Source organism: Austrofundulus limnaeus, unplaced genomic scaffold (genome assembly GCF_001266775.1).
Source record: "Austrofundulus limnaeus strain Quisiro unplaced genomic scaffold, Austrofundulus_limnaeus-1.0 Scaffold135, whole genome shotgun sequence".
NCBI lineage: Eukaryota > Metazoa > Chordata > Actinopteri > Cyprinodontiformes > Rivulidae > Austrofundulus > Austrofundulus limnaeus.
Window position 1 is genome coordinate 530,847 of NW_013952537.1, and position 2,208 is coordinate 533,054.

Below are 2,208 nucleotides of genomic sequence, written 5' to 3' on the forward strand. Positions count from 1 at the left end.
ATTCACTACCCATCCCTACGACAAGAAAAAAATATTTTCCAACTAAATTAACCTGGAGTTTATCTTCAATATTGTAATAAGTTATCAAAACTTTAAATGAGCAAAGGTAAAATGATTTTAAGTAATATAATGACAATGTATTTATGTACATTTGTGTATTCATAAAACAGGCAGGGGATGTATTGTGTTGGCTCTGAAAATTGTTTAGGAAATACAACAGATTAAATAATTAAACAAATTTCTTAAAAAAATACGACAGTAGTGAGATTGTAAGTTCTTCTCTAAGTGGACCTGGAAGTCTTGAGGCTAAAGAAAAGGCCCACCACAAACAGAACACTGTGTGTTTTCAGATGAMCTTCATTCACTCACTGGAATCAAAGAACTCCACTTCTTCCCCATCAGAGTTAATTAGGCCTCCAATTTCCTGCTGATCATCATCAAGTACCACAGCTTGTCCAAAGTCGTCTGGGTTCTCAGAGCACATCTCTCAAATATACACACTAGTAAAAAGAAAAATCATATTTCAGTAAAAAGACATGTACATTATATAGCAAAAACTCACCTTACTGAAATAATTAATCCTTTATTATCATCTGCAAAACAAAATAAATTGTCTGAAACTATATGGTTAAAATTGTTAAGAAAAAGGTGAGAATTTGTTTTATTTTGTTGAGTTTAACACAAGAATTAAGCAGTTGCTGGTTATCTGAAAATATGATTTGAAATGAAAAATACCAAACATAATGTAGTTTGTCAAATACAAAGATAGTCTTTTGGCACCAAAAGATGATTCCTTAAGTGTCATCAGCTGAAAACACAGTAAATGTTAAACCATCTCTTAAGGTTCTGCGTAAGATCTTTGCTGATTTGTAAATTGTTATTTCTTAATATGTATTTTCAAATACTGTTAAATTTTACGTGAATGGGTCTCTTTTTTTGTCCTCTACTTGTCCACTTTCATCATTTAATAATCACACACTAAACAAAAAGCTGGTCAGGTACAAAGACTGGACAAAAATAAAAGGAGTAAGAATGAGCCACATTCCACAGAAGGTCTTTAAAAGACCTTAAGAAATCCTGAAGAATTATCATTTAACATCTCCTTGAAGGTTTACAAGAAAGTCTGACTTATTGTTGGTAATTTAAGTTAGTAACTTTACACTATACATTTGATGATTATAAGGCAGCTGGTATAATTTCTATACTTATTTTTGTGCATTTAGGATATACAGTTTGTGATTAATTGTTTACAAAATAAAATATACTTTGCATGTATTTATATTTCACCCTAGGTATGATTGATTTAGCTCCTGGTGCGGTGTTGATTTCAATAGGATTCCCTCTGTTTTTATATTATTACTTTCACAGAACACTGTCAGCCCCTCCACCCTGGAGGACATCCTGTGTCCTGCTCAAGGACACTGAAGCAGAGGATGCTGATGACGTAAAGGTGCAAGAGCCAGCTTCTGTAAAGTGTTATTGATAACCTGATGATCGAGCATTCTGGATTGAAAGGAAGGGGGGAAACACCCTGAAAAGGTGACACACATGAGCACGGAAAAGCCATGCTAACTCAGTAGCATTAGCTTTAGTCTCATTTAGCTGCATTGCATGTTGGATAAACTGTGTTCTTCAGTTAGTTAACTAACTAAAAAACCTGTAACTCAAACTCTGGTGAAAATAATGAGAAAACGCAAGTATTTCGAGCAGAACTACCCAACAGAACAGACAGTAATTCAGTCGTAAACTACATTTACAAGCCGTGACCACCGATGATCTGGTCAGCGACGACCACCACCTCAGGACTGATGATTAACGAGCAAACAAGTCACAAGATACAAGCGATTAGTTGATACCGACCCCCATCTAAACTACAACTCGTGTTCAGCAAAATCCAAGGAATTCATCTGGACCACTGAAAACATTGACTAATTTCTTTCAAATCCCCTCCCCAGCTCGCTAAATCGACTAGCTAATAACACAGACAATAGATATGTTGACCAACCTCTGCCAGACTCCTTTGAACAAAAGTAGGCGCTAAAATATTTTTTTTTATATTTCTACTTCTCTGTCAGGTTCGTGCTCGGCATGCTGGAAGAGTGAGTCACAAAACTGTAAACAAACAAACCAGCCACGTTTGATCAAGGTCTGATGATGACATCTTTAGCAGAAAAGGCTAGTTAGCTCGCTTACGGCACTGTCCAGACT

The 2,208-nt window shown here is 35.6% G+C and overlaps 1 protein-coding gene across 1 annotated transcript in view; it reads right to left on the bottom strand.

Annotated features, from left to right (window-relative positions):
* LOC106522688 (uncharacterized) overlaps nucleotides 1-2,208 on the bottom strand; it is a 38,031-nt gene that overhangs the window by 8,835 nt on the left and 26,988 nt on the right. The window contains exon 22 of the mRNA XM_014015811.1: nucleotides 370-488. Coding sequence (XP_013871265.1) covers nucleotides 370-488 — 119 coding nt within the window. The remainder of the gene's footprint in view (nucleotides 1-369; nucleotides 489-2,208) is intronic.